The sequence below is a fragment of the Triplophysa rosa genome, linkage group LG24, assembly GCF_024868665.1.
Source record: "Triplophysa rosa linkage group LG24, Trosa_1v2, whole genome shotgun sequence".
NCBI lineage: Eukaryota > Metazoa > Chordata > Actinopteri > Cypriniformes > Nemacheilidae > Triplophysa > Triplophysa rosa.
In genome coordinates, this window is record NC_079913.1 from 5,013,738 (window position 1) to 5,029,597 (window position 15,860).

The 15,860-nt window shown below is 38.5% G+C and overlaps 1 protein-coding gene across 1 annotated transcript; it reads right to left on the reverse strand.

Annotated features, from left to right (window-relative positions):
- Window positions 1-692: 692 nt before the first annotated feature.
- On the reverse strand, window positions 693-15,676 carry asb13a.2 (ankyrin repeat and SOCS box containing 13a, tandem duplicate 2). The gene is made up of 9 exons (XM_057324082.1): window positions 15,532-15,676; window positions 15,185-15,372; window positions 14,712-15,003; window positions 14,403-14,594; window positions 12,426-12,613; window positions 12,169-12,325; window positions 11,945-12,079; window positions 11,502-11,693; window positions 693-10,584 (listed from the first exon to the last, which is right to left on the reverse strand). The coding sequence occupies exons 1-9, from the start codon at window positions 15,572-15,574 to the stop codon at window positions 10,457-10,459; spliced, it is 1,515 nt and encodes a 504-aa protein (XP_057180065.1). The 5' UTR covers window positions 15,575-15,676; the 3' UTR covers window positions 693-10,456.
- Window positions 15,677-15,860: the final 184 nt, after the last annotated feature.

Below are 15,860 nucleotides of genomic sequence, written 5' to 3' on the forward strand. Positions count from 1 at the left end.
CACAATAGTCTTTGCTCAGCATTTAGTCATCTTTTTGGGTCACTCCAGTTCACATGCCTCAAACACAGACGATTAAATCCAGGTCGTCTTTTGCTAATAATGGTTGTCATTAAACTTCAGTCCAGAACATGCAGATCGTTTCCGGCTGAATCAGAAGGACATTGAATCTACGTTCAAGGGTTCCTGGAGTTGCCTCAAAAACATGCAAATGTTCATCACTATTAAAAGAACACAAGGTGCAAGAATGTGGTGGCATTTCGAAATGACAGGCTTTTCCATTTGAACTACTAAATAAGATCCGCCTGACTCCTAGCAGAACATTCTTCACCACGACTTCCAGGTTCATCAGCCGATCTTTTTACAAACGTTATTTAGCTTTGCGTCACAATTTCACATTTTGGTCCTTCTATCTGGAACAGTCCGTCCTATCATTTAAAGACGAGTGGCCGTCATCAAATCACAAATGAAATCACTTCTGTCTCCCAGTAAAATATTACACAATTCATTTCATATTTATTATTTATTTTTCCATCTTTGATCAATTTTCTTTAAATTGTTTTAAGTCTTAATTTTCTATGTCAATTTGCTTATTGGTATATCTTGTTTAATGATTTTATACACAAATACGTTTTTTAAGGATTTCTTGGATTGTGTTGTATGTGCAAATAAATAAAACAAGATTCTTGATCTCACTTTAATTATTGTGTAAAAAGAGGTAAATGGATGGTTTTACAGTTGATTTAAAAACAAAATAATCCAGAAAATCTTTGTGCAGATACTTAAAAAAAGAAGCAGGGAATACAACACAAACCACAAGCCTGCAAAGCCTAACCGGTAAGTATTTGACGGTTGACGTTATTAGATTTACAGCTAGACATTAATTTTACATTTGTATTAATTTCACTCTATTTTACCTAATTTAATATCAGCAATAGGAACATAACAGCTAACCATCTAATTACATTGCATAGGACTGAATATTTCTGCAAAAACAACATCTGCTGAATTCATCTGTTAAGTGTCAGGTGAAACATCCGACTGACACAAAGTAGTATGATGATCACACAAAGAGAAAAAACAGACAGGAAGATTGAGTGGAACTGGACTCAGACATGCTATGACAGAGAGTCCAAAATCTTGATCTGACCGGAAATCTAGACGCTTGGTTTGCATTAGTGGAAACAGGGCGTTACATAATACGAAGACCAATAGAGTCATAGTCTATAGAAAAACAATGTGCCATTCTCATCAGCAGTGAAAACTGAGACGTGAGCTTAAAACCATTACTGACTTAAAACAACAGTGATAAATGAGGAGAGAGAAATTCATTAATTGAAGCTTCTTTTCATACAACCTTAAATCTGATACATTGGTTACAGTAAATAACTTTAATAGCTGCATTAAAAGCCATTATAGAGATCGGGTCATGACATTAAATATTTAAGGTCTTTTTTTATGGTGAAATAGTTAAATGCAATCGTTTTTCCTTCACTGTGTCTAAAATTAGCACATTATATTTAGATCCTTTGTATTTATTTTAATTTGATCATAAATTGAATATTGTCACATGACCCCTTTAAGCACCTTTAATATGCAGTACTTGTCAATTTTTTAGTTGCAGTGCCAATGACTTTAAATAACACCACAATCCATTGTTTCCATTAGAGTTTCATTTTAGTTTCAATTAGCATTTTCGGAACCGATTTGATCAAAAACAGTTGAAAGAGGGTCTACACTTTTTGGGCCCACAGACAATAAAGTGCCATGATTGCATCTTCAAACCTGCAGCTGAAGCGGCCGCACACCCGACCGCTTACTCGTGCTCAGCCTCTGACCTTTCCGTTACCATTTCAGAAAACGTTAAAACTCACACCTGCCATCATTTCAAGGCCGTGTGCCCACCCACGTGAACACACACGTTTTCAGACCATCTTTGTCATCAGTATCATTGTGAGTGAGCGAGTGTGCAAAGCTTCAGGGTTAAAACAGAAAAACACTCATGAACACACACACACAATCTGTCAGAAGCATTTTAACAGTCTTATAAAATATTCATAGTGGTGTTCCCTCCTAAAAAACTAAGATTCGTCCAGGAGGCCTCATAATGAGATTTAAAACCGCTGACTGGCCCGCTTTTCCATTGACTGTTATTATACTAAGCTAATTACATATTGTATTCATTAACCGCACACCTTAACTTAATCCTCACAAGAAACATTCTTACATTTGAATCAAGACATTAGTATGTTTATTAAACTAATGTAGGTATGTGCACACACAAACTCAAAGCTATTTAACCAAATATCTTATTGAAGTGGTAGCAACGTGACATGCTCAGCTGACAGCAGGCAAAGAGCCCGTCTCGGAAAAGAAGTATTCAGTTTAAAAAAGTCACACTCTGAATCCAGAGAATTTGATTCCTGATGGTAATATGACATTTATTTTGCATTTTCTACCCAACCACAACAAGAGCATCCCAGACATTACGCAAGAGAGCGCCTTCTACCCAAAAGAAGCCATGCTGAAAACCAGCCAACCTGTCATTTAAACCTGCGGTTTGAGATTTTTCTTCAACAGTTTCTCCACGACAGCCAAATGGTGATGTCTTTTCAGTTTGTGTATTTGGAATTGGTTACTAAGTGTGAAAGAATTTGCTGATTTTTTTAGCATGTATTATGGGAGACTTATCCCTTTAAAGTAGCATACATTTCTATATGTTGGTTAAAGGAAAACCTACTCTAGAAATAGAAGTTCCTAAATGTTTTCATGTTGTCCAAACCCTTTTCTTTTTGTAGAACACCAAGGCAGACCTGACCAAATCTTTTTTCTATACAGTGAAAGTGAATGGTGACCGAGGCTGTCACTTCCTCAAACATCTCTTTTTGTGTTCCATGGCAAAAAGTAAACCATCCGGATTTGAGACAACATGAGGGTGAGTACAGAACATAAAAAAAACTTTTGGATGCACTGTCCCTTTAAGATACAAACATCCAAAGCACAACACGCTCTTCACAACTTATGACGTCAGGGCTGTTTAAGTGAAGCCTTACTTACAAATGCGTGTTTTAAGTTTATGCGATAACAGAAATGATAAAAAATAAAAATGATTTGAAGTTAGTACTAAGCTTAAACTTTAAAATCTCTTCTACACACAAACAATGACTTTTTTATTGGGATCTTATAAAGGACCACAACTGTTCAGCGTTAACTCACTGAAAAACAGATCTCGCAGAGAAATCTTCCCCCTCTTCAAAGCGAAAAGAAAAAGATGTGGTTTGATAGTATGTCCACCTTTAACAAGAACAATTTAAATTGATCTCATCTGCATGCTTGCTAATGCTTAGGGCCCTACACATGGGGTCCGATAAGTAAACAGGTTTACAAGGGTCATGTCCTTGCGGTATGTGCAGGGTGACCTTTAAGACATTGTGTGACTTCAGAAATTGAAAGAATGCAGGGAGGTGTCCTGTAGCATGACGGGTCAGGCAGTGATGGACAAAGCAGCTGTGGTCAGCAGGCATCTTTACCCAAATCCATTTCTTATACCACAGCCTACTGGACTTCACTATTACGATGTTTTGCCGAATGCGTGGTTACCAAGGTTAAAAGTCAAACAAGCTTTCAGCAGTAGGAGGTCTGTATACAAAACCAGTATCTCAACCGAGATACCTAGATGGAAGAATAAATCTCGCTATTACTAAGAACAGAGGAAGTATATGAGGTGTGGGGTCTTCCGGGGGTCAAACCTGAAAGTGAACAGATCCAGCGAGCTTCAAAAAGAAGGCACTTAAACGACTGAATATTGCGCTAAAAGCAATGCCAAGACCCGCAACGCAAACAAAGTTCCAGCTAAACCGAGACAAATGACTTATGACTTCTATAATGCACGTGAGGCACTTAAATAAAGATACAAACACGTGCCCTCCTGACTTTAACAAATCTAGACAGCACCGCGGCACACTTACAAAGCGGCCAAGGGACACAAACGCTTTATTCGCTAGCCTGCAGAAATTAGCCCTATAACCTCAACGCATGCAAGATGATCACGCTGGATTCCGCCCGGCCTAAACTGTGAACATAAAAGCCAAAGAAGAAAGGTGATCTGCGAGTAAAAGAATGTATGCGATGAAATCTGGAATTACAATCTCAGAATAAATCAACTGCACCAATGGCATATGTACAAAACATTAAAATATATTCATATACACACGCTCGACTCTGTAACTCCATCAGACTGGATAACTAGCTCATACAAAGACTATGTTGAGGTTCAAAAGGAGCAGGCGACTCTCAGGTGGACTTTTTCATGCCAGCTTGGCAGCCGGCAACATTTCAGAGCGGCCTATCTTATCGCAGCGCTAATCCAACCTTTAAACAGCCCTGTGCTTTGGATACAGCGTGATCGTGATTTATGCCAACTTGGTTTATGTAAGATCAACTCGGTGAGGTTGTGTTTGGTGGCAAAGCATACACGTGAAATATAATGCAAACATTGAGATAGAAAGAGAGAGATTATCAAACACTGTCTCAGACTGTTTTTATCTTAATAGTTCTTCAGAAATGCACAAATTTACAAATCATTTGTTTGAGATCAAGATATCACCATAACAACATAAACTTAATAAGATGGTGGTTGGGTGTCATTTTTACCTTGAGGTTGTGGTTATGTTTGACCAACAGCATGCAGCAAGTTCCATGTCCTAACAACACCTGATTGAAATGAGCATGATTCTCTCAGCCAATCATCATTGACCAACTGAAAAAGAAACGTGTGAACCTATGGAATACTAGCTTACTGCATACTGCTCACTGCATACTATTTTCAGATTTTTAAGCAAACAAGTTAAGTCTTGTTTTCTAAAATAAATCCCAATTAAGAGTGTTTATGCTTAAAACAAGCAATAATGTTGTAAGAAAGAATGTATTAAGTAAAAATGTAATAACATTTTAAATAAAATTCTTCGTTAAGAAAAATGATTAATTTCCTTACAACATTTGCTTATATTGTTGCTTGTTTCAAGCATAAACTTTCTTAATTTTAATGTAATGTATCTTGATCTTAAAATAAAATTATTTGTAGTGGTAAACAAGACAGAAAAACGCATTCATTTTTTTGCAGTCTAACTTGGAAGTCTAAATATGAATGAGATGCTGAATTGATTAAAAAACTGAAAAAATCTAGTTTATTTGAAAAGGAAAGGCACATTGAGAGTGTTGCATTATGGGATTTTTTGTGTGTGCTCTGTTGCAACAGTTGTTTTTTAGCAACAACAACAAAAAATGCTCTCAAACATGCCAAGATAGTAAAACATCTGAAAAAGAAAAAAACATTCGGCATCAAAATCATTATGCTATCCACATTCATTTTGTAGTGCTCTACTCTTACTGTACGTCCATTATTGTATCTATTTCTATTTCCACATTTTAAGAGAACCATTATGCCCACAGCCATTAAAGAGAAAGCTTTTAGCAATAAAACTTTCCTCGAAGCAACTTTTCATTTCTCTAGGTTCCTGCACTTCTTTGAACCTTCTAAAGGTATACGTGACACCTTGTAAACATCCACGAACACCGTCAACTTAGACAAACAAATAAAAGCGTTTTATTAAACCTATTTTTGTAACAGGTAACAAAAAGATGTTACATAAGGCCCGTTCAGCAAGGTCGGCCCTCCCTAACATCTCCTCTTTCTCATTGACATCCCAGGATGAACTTGTAAAGCCAGATCTGGAGGGCATATGGCTGCAGGCGAGAGCAGTCTTTCATAAGTGCAGAACAAATCTCGAACTTCAAAAATACTCACTAGTGACACACCTTGTCATTAGTGCAGTGGGTAATTGTTGGTTTGAAAGAGCAAGAAGCCACCTGGAGCACATACTGTTCTTGTTTTGATTTTCTGCATGCGAGCCGCAGCTCCCGGTAGCTCGGCCGGTGGCAGATGACGACCTCGTACTACATTATACAACCAAACATTTTTGCTCCATGGTGGGTACAGGGGCGGCAATGTACTCTGCGATCATTCCTTAACCGTCACACAAAAATTCCCCTTGAAGCGCACGAACGTAACTGGTTCAGATAACCGCATGTTATTCAAGAAGGTTGAAACACGCATTTTTACATTTTAATGTGAGCTAAATCAAAAAGAACAAAATGTAAAACGGGTAAGTGGGGCATGTCTTTGTAGATGGTAATGGTGTCGTAATTTCACGCCTCGAGGAAAACCCCCTGAAAAATGTTTACTGCCAAGCAGGCATGTAATTGAGGGTTGATCCAAAAATGATAGTGAGATTCAGCCCACATATGTAAACATGAATACAGACAAAAGCTTTAAAGCCACGGTAAACAACTCACGCAAAGAAATGCAGTACATTACGCCAAACAAGATTATAATAAAGTGATTTTTCAATTTAGATTAAAGAAGAATTTGATGAATGTTTTCGGGTTATTTCGTTTTAAGCTCAATTCATTTACTAGAAAAGATGAAAGGGATGTGTATGCCTCTGTGTGAGACACCTTTGTTCTCAGTGTTTGACATGTGCTGTGACCCGGGCAGCCGTGTGCGAAAACAAAATCAGATTTACCTTATGGAGCCACACTACTGTGACTACTTACTGCATTGTAAATTACAACATATCCCTGCTGAAATACACCAAACAAGTTCTACTGGTCTCAATACCCTTACAATACACTTCAATTACAAGGTTACAATACACCTCAATACACTTATGAACCAGTAGCTGTTTACCATTAGAACCTAAATGATTTGGCTGTTATTTCAATATGATGTGAAAACTGTTATGTTGGTTCCATAACCACCAACAAACACGCACAAAACAGTAGAAACCTACAGACACCATTAGTTTCCATTAAAGGAGCAATGTGGAGATTTTAGCAGCCCCCTTCCGTTCGAAGCACTATGGTGGCTGACACAGGACAAAAGTGTTTGCTTCTTTGCCAAGGAGATAACGTATTTACGAAATGCGCTCTGTAGAGCAGTTTGTCCGTTTAGGGCTACTGTGGAAACAACATGGCGAATTTCATGTAAGGGGACCCGCGGTGTATGTAGATAGAAATAACTCATTCTAAGATAAGAAAAACAAGACGCTTCATTGTTTATACACCACTGAAGACATAGTTATGTATGTTATATTGCATTTCTCTCAATAGATCCTCCTTATATTTCCACACTGCCCCTTAAAAAACATTTCTGTTAAGGTTTCTATTTTTCAGCAGTGATGTGAAATGTCAGAAAGACTTTAAGGATTATAGTTCATATCTGTAAACGTGCACCATAACAGATGATGATTTCTCCATACAATATAGTGTGCGTATACGCTGCATTCCTTTGTCGACGTAGCCTTTTGTCACAATATTTTTGGAAAGTCTAGAGTGCGCTTCAACGATCACAATCGTGTAGCAACAGAGACGGCTAAAATGGAAAGTTGCTGAGGTCACAATGTGGTGTGTTGCCTGAATACCCAATGGAGGGACTCCCTTTAGGAAAAAAACACACACAGATGGTAGGATCATTTTTCGAGTGAGCAAAAGCGAAGACAGATGACTGTGTATGAGTGTGTAGTCTAGCCTGTGCTAGTGTCAGCCGAACAGACACGCATTTGTCTGACTAGAGTTTTTTCTATCATCTCGGCTCTATTGTTTTGGGGACGGCGATGATTGTAAACTAGTGGTTAATGTTTGATATGTGGAACAATTCTAATGTTGTCTGTATATTGCCTAAGTTAGCACTATACAAACAAAGTTAAGTAACACAAACACAATGCAAAACGTCGTCTTAAAGGGATAGTTCACCCAAAAAGGGAGATTTTTCATCATATGCTCACCCCCATGCCATTCCAAACCTGCAGAACACAAAAGAAGATATTTTGAAGAATGTTGGTATCCAAACAACATTGGTCCCCATTGACTTCCATTGTGTGGCCAAAACCACAGAGACATTTCTTAAAACATCTTCTTTCGTGTTCCACAGATGAATGACTCCTAAACAGGTTTTGATCGACGTGTGGGTGAATAAATGATTTTTTCTTTACAAGTTTGTCAGTGTACGAGGTTGCAGAAAACAGTCCAGTGTGCAGTTTTCGAGCCGAGCTTGGCCTTCGTGGCAGCGCTTCATACGCACACATCTGTTTCTCATCGAGTCAGAATTCCTCAGTGGATTTGAGGAAATTTGTGCTTGGGATGTTCTAAAGACAAGCAGCGGACCATCTCACAAGCGGAATCTGCTTCATCTGTCTCCCGCAACTTCAGGTCACGATCTTTTCCTCCGAGAGCATCGTTTACAACTATCCGTAACCACATAAAGCTGTTCTCTGTCAGATATTTGCACCGGCACGAAAGCCTTGATTGCGTAATCAGATGAGTTGTTATACTTGCACGGAAAGGTTCAATGTCAATCAATTGATGAATATGTAGTAGTAAATCAACAGCAGCGTTCTGGTACTGTATGGGAAGATTTTTTTCTGTGGATTGTTTCACGTCCTGGTAGGTGAGGACCTATTGCTTTCAAAACAGCCGAGGCCATCAGCTTCTGTTGAAAAAAAGATGTAAAACTCAGAGGTCAAAGGTCAGGGGGACACTCACTGTAGTGAGGTCAGGCAGAATGGCAATGTTGGTTCTAGGCTAACAAAACCAGGGATTAGTTTCTGAGGAACTGCTCTCTCATTGACCAGTGCTTTCATGAAAACAAAAAGCTTTGTTTCACGTGACCGGTGCTTGCCAAATGAGCAACTGCAAAAAAAAAAGAAAATGAATTGTGTGATATATTTTTTAAATATAAGCACGACTGTTTACAAACTGAAAACTCAGATTTACAACATGCAGTGCCCCCTAGTGGTGAATCTAAAGACTTACAAAAAAGGCCAGCAAAATACTCCATTGGATGGTCCAGGAAGGCCAAACCTTAAACAGCCGCTGTTAACATTTTAAATATCCCTTGATTTCTAACTGAGGATTCTTTCCAAACAAAACAGTCTGGTTGAACTTAAAATAACCATGTTATTACCATAACATGTTTAACAACATCACACATGTATAGCACCCTAATAATTCCTGACTAAGCTAGTGTGAAAAGTATTTATGCCTCAAACAAACAAGCAAACATCAAAAACCAGCACCAATCTGACCATTCCTGCCATTTCAAAATCTGCAAAGTATAAAACACGCAAGAATTTGGTTCAAACAATACATATAAAAATCCAATCCTTTAAAGGCTATTTTTAAGACGAGTGCTGGATGAAGAGAAAAAGGCAGCATTCTTTTAATAGCAGCTGTCCTATCTCAGTACGCTTAATTTCAAAACACGGCTCTAACAACATTCCTGGACTCTCTCTGTTTTGAGGCTGGATGGGCTCTGAATAAGTGCACATAAAGAGGAACTCATTTCTCCAGCTCACACAGAAACACAGGCGCGCTGGATTCTATTTTTGAGCCGCCTGCTATTTATAGAAAATTCTGTACTTTATAAGAGGCCGAAGGAGGGAAATGGCATGTGCAGGAGGATCAAATGGATAAAGTTGTGTGTCAAACTCGTTTAAAGAAACATTTGGCTGGGCAGTTTATGGAAAACTAATATTTTTAAAAAGACAGGAACATATTTTGACCTGTCTGGGATGAGGAGGGCATAATAACATACAGCATTTTGGGGACATTTCATTACCATTTTCATTCTCTCACAGAAATAACAGCAAAGCAAATCTTGATATATGTTCCTGTTCTTAATTCATTAGTTTGTTTGTCGTTCTATGAAATCTTTCACGAAAGCACAATCTTCTCTGCCAAGAGCTACAACACAGTCAAAGATGAATAGCATTCAAGTACACATTCAAGTCCCATCCGTTCTCCTATTTAGATTAGAAAAACCTGGCATCACTTTTGTGCAACACAAACAAACAATGTCACAATACTTAATATAAACAGTCGAATATCACCGATAACACTGTTTAGCTTTATGTTTAGTCTGTGTTATAATAAATCTGCATTGAAGATTTATTTTTAAGAGAACAGTTAAGTGCATATAATGCATATCCATCTTCTTAAGTTCTTGTTTAAATTCACCTTAGTGATGATGCATTAAGACAACATATTTCACAGCAAGTGCCAAAGTCCTCTGTTGGGAAGTGCAGGAAGTGAAGGAAATGTAATGCTTACTATTGAGTCTACTGTGCTCCTATACTTACAGGTGATGCGTGTCATTTTTGCAAATGCTAATGGCACCAAATGGATTCGAGACTAAACATTCTTACCATTTGCCATTGGCGGGCTAACAGGTAGTTTATGCCCTCAAACTCACACCATTGGCTGAAACCTGAAAACGACACACTTCACCTTTAATGCTGTACAGTGGAAATCTAACTAGCGTTGGTTGTTGGAGAGATTAAGTTTTTGTGCAGTTGAGGTAAAAATCATCTTCCAGAGTTCCGGTTTTACGATCTCTGTGAATTCATTGGTATAAGAGATAACTGATAATACGGTTTGGAATATCCAGTTTGGTGATCACGTCCACAGCTCTGGTACCCAGCACAGTCCTCAAGGTGATACGGCTGAGCTGCTGCAGAGACAAAGGGTTGCCTGCAGAAACACAGATCAGCATGAAGGATTCTTACACTTTGATGCGATTCATACAGATTTGAATCAGACACATCCAAACCTAATTCCTCACACTTGGCCCTCCTACGTAAATAAAGACACAATGTCCTCTATTTCGACATCACCCTCCAAGGTAACCAAATAAAGACACAAAAACGAGCAATAAAAACAGCATTCCAGAAGATAAAAAGCATTTGTTTGATAAAGCTACATTTAAAGCTGCCGTGATAGACTAAAAGCAAATGTTTGCATTCTGAAATTCATTCTGGAATGGTATTACCAGGCAAATATTTATGTGCTCCTTGGTCACCGTTTCTTATTAATGTCGTTTACATTCTGGAGAGAGTGGCACTTGTTGCGCTGGGACAGAGTCGCCAATGTGTCTTGCGGATGACACTGGAATCCAGACATGACCTGACTAAACTAGAATTTAACTTCAGATCTCATCATCATAAACTTCCAGTGAATGCTCACAACATCACACTGAAAACATCATGAGCAGTACCAGGGAACTGTACATCTCAGTTTGGTACATCACAATATAAACTGTGTGGAAATTAGTGACAACATTTTACATAAACAACATAATAATTTCACTCCTCGTTTTATTTTTATGTAAAGAACATATTGAACCAATATGATGTAAATTCATTATATTATTTGTGAAATGTATCATTTGAAGTTAAAGTCATTATTTAGTTATCATCCACCATAAAAACAAATTGTCAGGCTACAATGAGAACATTTAACCATGAGCACCATCTAGTGGACACTTTCTGTACTACAACCCATGTACCGTTTCACAAACCTATAAAGGAAACCACTTCACATCAACACTGTCAACACAAGAAAAGCAACAGAGCTTGTTAAGATGTCATGAGATTTTGATTTAAACTCACTGTCACAAAGCTGAAGGCAGTGTGCTGCGGGTGTGTCCGGTCTCGTGTAGTTGACTGGCTTCTTATCCTGGTTGTCTCTGGCGTAAATGTTAGCCCCGAACTCCACCAACAGCTCGATCATGTCTAGATTGTTGGCCTTAGCTGCATGATGTAGGGCCGTCTCGTGTAACCTGGCGGCATTTACTTGTGCACCTTCACACAGAAAAAACCCAAACGAGAAGAGAAACATATATATTTTTTAATTTAATAAACAGCTTTAACTGACAAGCATCTTAAGCTTTGTTGATTTTCGAACATGCTTTGAATTTGTTATACAAATAAACACATTTTAAACCGTTTGTTTTATTGTTTGTGTGATAGTGGTTTACACTGCTCCCAAGTTATATTCAGCTCATAAAAATAAAATACAATTACGTTTCTTGGGTAATGGACTTTGAGTCTACCTGCATTAAGAAGCACCTTGACACAGTCCAGATGTTGGTTGGCACATGTCACATGTAGCGGAGTACCATAGTACAGATCATAAGCCTCAAGACTTGCTCCTTTAGCGATTACCAACTTCACACAGTCTGCATTACCTGCAGTCACATAAAGATGTTCAATAAGATTTCATATTAAAACATGATGTTATACCACATTTCATAAAAAGGCATCCATCAACACACACCTCCCATGCAGGCTTCATGAAGTGGGGAGGTGGTCCGGGAGGTAAGAGTGGGGTTGACTTTTGCTCCGTACTCTAGAAGGAGACTCACACACTCAAAGTTCCCGATGGAGCATGCCTCGCACAGCGGGGTGCTTCCGTCTACGTTCCTCGCGTCCACCTGTAACTCCAAGAGACGATATTTATTAGATCACTTCACATATTCTTACAATACAATCTGCATCATTTGAGTCAACTGGGTGTGTGTGCATCACTGGTACCTGAGCCCCAGCGTCCAGCAGCAGTCTCACACACTGCGTCTGTCCCCGTGTGGCAGCCTCGTGGAGGGGTGTGATGGAATCCACAGCCACAATATTCACAGAAGCTCCACTCTGAATCAAACCTTGCAGCACAGACACCTGACCCTGATACGCAGCCTTATGAACCTCTGTCCTCTCCGCCCAGAAACCTAAACATGCACAGAAGTCAAGCGATGACTAGACATGTATTGCCTACTGTAATAAGCAGAGCAAGCAAAATGCTAAAGTACTAGTTTAGGCCTACACTGCACCACTTTGTAAAGTTTACATTTATCAATAAATAATTCACAAACATTGTTAAAGTTATATATTGAAATAATTATGGTAAGATAGGTGTATTAGGCAATTCTAGAATAAATATAATACAAAAATGTAGCACCAGTTGAAAAAAATCATACCACTATGAACCATCAGTTGTGCGTCATCAAAATCATTGCAAAATTCTTTTGTAGTGTTTTAGGCTTTATTCCAGTAGGATTTAATTCAACCAGACATCCCACCAACAGAACCTAGCCCCAAATGCATAACCACACTGCAAAAAACGACTTTCTTACTTAGGCTTTTTTTCTTGTTTTCCAGTAAAATGTCTACAAATCGTGGAATCAAGATGCATTTTCTTGATGAGCAAAATGACCTAAGAAAATAAGTCTTGTTTTTAGTAAAAAAATATGAAATTTCAGTGAATTTGTGCTTAAAACAAGCAAAAAAAAATCTGCCAATGGGGTAAGAAAAATAATCTTGAATTAAGGTTTACCTTTTTCTTAGTCACTCAATTCAAGATTATTTTTCTTACACCATTGGCAGATTTTTTTGCTTGTTTTAAGCACAAATTCACTGAAATTTCTTTTTTTTTTTTACTAAAAACAAGACTTATTTTCTTAGGTCAGTTTGCTCATCAAGAAAATGCTTCTTGATTCAAGAATGTTTAGACATTTTTACCAGAAAATAAGAAAAAAAGACTTAGTAAGAAAGTCATTTTTTGCAGTGCAGTTGATACCTACAGAGATCATCATCACATTTGCCGTTAAAATCAAAAGCCTAAATTTATAGCAAGGTAATTAAATACATTAATTTATTAAGACTGTACGATCCGCTTAGATGTCATTGGCATATTGTTGTTGACTTGCAAGTTATGGCACGGAGTATCGTTACAGCGGCACTGCGGCAAACATACACTGTATGTATATACTGTAACTTACCGATGTCACCGAAAAAATAAGGTCGTGCTGTTTCCACCTCCATTTCTGTTTTCATTAAAACGGCTTTTACATTAAAACAGAACGCTAAACAAAGACCGAGAAAGGACGAATTTTGCCGTGTTTATATTGTGCGGCGTGTACTGTAGGTCACGTGGGCGCATTTATTTCATAACCAATTACGTTTTACTATGAATGCTGGGAGTTGTAGTTTCCAGTTCAATATTTTTACTTTTGGTTCAAATATAATTTTAAAAGCACAATTAACAGTTCACATGTTATAGTAACAATTAAATACAGATTTTGCATTGACAAAGTAATTTAAATGATTGCAGCACAGATTATTTAGGGCTCTAATTAACTAAATATATATTACACAAATTAAAAGATGTCCCTACTTTTCTGTCAATGCGAGTCATTTAGTTCATAAACGTAATACAACAAATAAGCCATCTCATATACATCGTTTTTAAATAAACCCAATTGATTTTCCTAAACAAGTCAAGATTTATATGTGAGGTAATCAATGATGCGATGTGAAATGTCCAGTTTTGGGACCACCACCAGAGCTCTGGTGCCCAATATAGTCCTCAGGACAATACGGCAAAGCTGCTGAAGAGACAAAGGGTTACCTGCACAAACACATTAAAATACTCAGACTCAAATACTGTCAAAAACATGTGATCATCTATCAGATGCCAATAGTCATATTTATTCTCAAACTGCAAATAATCGAACATACTCTCATAGTGCAACAGACAGCCATTGGCAGGAGAACCAATTTTTGTGTAGTCTCTGGGCTTGTTACCCATGTTATCGGATATATTGACATCTCCACCAAACTCCACCAGCAGCTCCACCAAATCCCCCCTCTCTGCTCTCGCTGCATGGTGCATCGCCGTCTCGTGGAACTTTGTAGCATTCACTTTAGCACCTTTGAGATATCACAGAGAAATATAATTACATTTTAATAAACACTGTGCATTTCAGAACAGAAGTGCATTGCACGATTACTTCAGCTTCTGAATTTCTAAAGAGGTATTCCTCCCACCTGCATTGAGCAGCAGTAGGGCGCAGTCAAAGTGAGCTTTGGCACAGGCAGCGTGTAAAGGGGTCCCAAAGTAAATGTCAAAGGCCTCCAGCAGCGCCCCTTTAGCGATCATGAGCTTCACACACTCTGGGTTACCCCGTATGCAGGCCTCGTGGAGGGGTGAAGCAGTAAGGGCGGTCAGGGAAGGGTTGATGGATGCTCCGTGATCCACCAGCAGCTTGACACTTTCTAGGCAGCCAGCAGCACAGGCGTGACAAAGAGGAGTACTGCCATGAATGGTGCGTACATCTACCTGTTCATACAAAGCCAAGAGTTGCTAGTGTTCCCTAGTAATTGAGACCATGACATCTGCCCTGCTAAATAAAATATACAAATTCTAATAGTTTCCAAAAGGCCAAGCAAATAAACCAGCTTTAGTGTTTTTAATTCCCAACAAATCCATTAGAATTTTGAGGGTTTTTTCAGCGACTCACCTGAGCTCCTGCCTCCAGCAGTATTTTAACACAGTTGGGGTGGCCCTGGATGCAGGCATCATGCAGAGGAGTGAAGTTGTCCACGGTCACTATATTAACAGACGCCCCTTCCTCTATCAGCTGTTTTAGCTGCACAGCTCGACCCAGAGACGCAGCGTCATGCAAAGGAGTACGATCAGCCCAGTGACCTACACATTAACCGTTTTTTATAGTGTTGATACAGCACACCAAAAATATAATCTTACTCCTCCACTACATAAAGTGCACATACGGCAAATACATGGCATTGAATCTGTTATTTGTAAGATTTTAGGTTAAATTAATATTCATTATACAATACAACTCACCTATGTCTCCATAAAACGTTGACCTGGCTGCGGTGACATCCATAATTTGATATACAAGTTTTTACTTTCTCCCCCCCACAAAAAAAAACAAAGCACGTTACATTCTGGGAAGGCAAACTTGTTGTGAAAGTCGTGCGCGCGGTTTGTTTTTATTTGCGACACTAGGGGCGGAATACGGCTAAACGCGCGAGCAGGATTGTGGGAAATTAAGTTTTTAGCGCAGTTTTGCGCTTACGGTCAAGATTCTTTTTTAACGAAATCCCTGTTGTACTGTGTTGGTAATATAAATGTGCACAGAAATAGTTGAATATACATCGCACAACGCCGCG